We start from the raw sequence: 2,279 nt of genomic DNA, 5'->3' as shown, positions 1-2,279 counted from the left end.
TATATATATAAATAAATGTGTGATTTGCCGTGTAGTTTAAATCCCTGAGACATGAATCCCGGGATGAGGATGTCACGCACAGCTAAAACATAACTGCAGCAGTAATGACTTTGCACATTAGCTGATCTCATCATTACGTGTGACTTGTATTGTGAACAGGAGGAATCTTTAGAGGAAGCTGTGCGTGCGTTAACCCATCAACTGCCAGCAAAGCCTGCGGAAGGAGCGTTTTTTTCCCTCGCCCCTGGAAATGCGAAAGCAACACCCTAAAGTGTGCCAGCATGTAAACAAAGCAGCATGTCAAAGGAATCAGAGAACAGGAGGGACAGGGCAGGGAGGATGGGTCTCTGGAGCCTTCCCTAAGTGGGCAGTCAGTAAGGGAGGAGGGTGGACTGGCAGCCAAAGGGTGGGAGAAAGGCTGCAGGCCACACAATAGACAACTCCCCTCTCCTCCCTCCTCCTGTGACTCCGTGTGTGCGTCTATGAGGGGGGGAGGGCCGGATAGCCCAGTTAGGAGCGCCGGGTGGGTGCACATACCTGCCCCTTCTGCATGTATTCACCTCCTCCTGTCTGGCCATCAGACTTTTCTGAAGTCATCTCTTCGGATGTGTGCTCCTGATCTCCTGTACACATAGGGGGGAATGATAGAAGAGAGTCACTCTAACAACACATCACCACAATCCGCGTGCATTGATCTTCTGGCAGAACGAGACATGGTGGGGGCAGGGAAATGCTATTTCCGGGATGGCGCGGGGAAGGCCTCCTAGGAACATAGCGTCCAGGAGCTGAAGTCTCAGGGTAGAGCGGCAATGGAGGGAAACACTGAAAGGTTTTCTACAATCACAAGGGTGGAAGGGACACAATGTAACCACCCGGAGCCCCTGGGGAACCAGAGTCACCATGGCTTTCACAAACCGAAAGTGTGAGCAGCTCCTCTGCTGTGTGAGGGACAAGTCCCAGCAGGAACCCCTATGAGCAAACTGGTAATCCCCTCCCCCTCTAAACTGGAAGCATACTACAGATCCCAGCATTATCCCCAACTAGTGAGGGGACAACAAGCCCCAGCATGAACCCCTGAGGGCTAAGGACAAGTGATCCCATGCCCCTCTAAACATACTACAGATCCCAGCATTACCCCCAACTAGGGACAAGTCCCAGCTGAACCCCTAAGAGCCAAGGACTGGTGATCCCCTCCCCCAAAATGGGCAGAATACTACAGATCCCAGAATTCCATGAGGCAAGAAGCCCCAGCATGGACAGGTATTAAACTGTTGGCATAGTACTGATACGAACATTCCCTTAAACCAGTGAAGGACAACAAGCCCCAGCATGCCCTCCCCCTTCCGGGGACAACAATCGATGTACTGTCCGAGCAACAAGTGCCAGGATGTCACCAGCCAGCGAGGCACCATCAGCCTCACCAGGGCATGCTGGGATTTGTAGTTCATCGTCAGCTGCTGGGCCGCAGTATCCCACCATACCCGTGTGCAGGGCGATACAAGGTACACCGGGAGGAGGGAATACCGGTGTACGGGGGAGGGAAGGGGCAATTTTCTCTCTCCACCCCACCCACCGAGGGGGACAGATAAAAGGGCGGGAGAGGAGGAGAGAAGGGAGGGGATCCTCCGCCACCTCCTCCGATTGCGGGGCAAAAGAAGAAAGGGGGCGAGGGTGAAGAGGGCGGATTTTCCTCCCTGTACATCCCCAGCCTGTCCTCCGGTAACATCGGCCTCCCCTCCCCGCCTCAACTTGGTACTGCCCAAACAGTGACCGGGCTTAGTAATTTCGTGCCACCGTTCCCTCCCCCACCACTGACCACCCCGGAGCTGAGGGTGGGGGGGACACGCCCGGCCACACACTCGACCGCCCGCCATTCCTTACCGCTCATCTCGTCGGGGCTGCGCTGGCACCTCACTCAAACCTCGGCTGACAACAGCAACCTAACCTGCCTGCCGCGCGGCGGAGACGGGGAGGGGCGGGGCCACGGGCGGAGATCGACAGCCAGTCCGACCACTCCCGCTGAGGGGCGGCTCCACCCGCCCAATGGGGTGGCGCGGAGGGTGGGAAAGGTCTACTGACTGACAGGAAGAGGACTCCAATGACAAGCTAGGAGACCCCGCCCCGCCACGGAGTGGGTGATGGGGGAGGGTGGTAAGCAGGAATGTGGCATAGGAGGGAATAAGGGCGTCGCTCTCTTCCTCCTTTCTCGTTGGTCTCGCCCATTGCTCGATTTACAGTTGGATTGGCCAATGAGAGCGAGGAAACGTGCACGGCTTGTT

The 2,279-nt window shown here is 56.4% G+C and overlaps 1 protein-coding gene across 1 annotated transcript in view; it reads right to left on the bottom strand.

The window, feature by feature from the left end:
- The window catches only part of SP1 (Sp1 transcription factor), a 20,867-nt gene extending 18,831 nt beyond the window's left edge, over window positions 1–2,036 (bottom strand). The window contains exons 1-2 of the mRNA XM_018556204.1: window positions 1,882–2,036; window positions 538–623 (exon numbers count right to left, since the gene is read on the bottom strand). Of these exons, the coding sequence (XP_018411706.1) occupies window positions 538–623; window positions 1,882–1,888 (93 nt within the window). The 5' untranslated portion in view covers window positions 1,889–2,036. The remainder of the gene's footprint in view (window positions 1–537; window positions 624–1,881) is intronic.
- Window positions 2,037–2,279: the final 243 nt, after the last annotated feature.

This window comes from Nanorana parkeri, unplaced genomic scaffold (genome assembly GCF_000935625.1).
Source record: "Nanorana parkeri isolate BGI_ZX_2015 unplaced genomic scaffold, ASM93562v1 scaffold228, whole genome shotgun sequence".
NCBI lineage: Eukaryota > Metazoa > Chordata > Amphibia > Anura > Dicroglossidae > Nanorana > Nanorana parkeri.
Note: the sequence above shows the minus strand (reverse complement) of the source record. Positions and strands in the feature narration are given on the sequence as shown.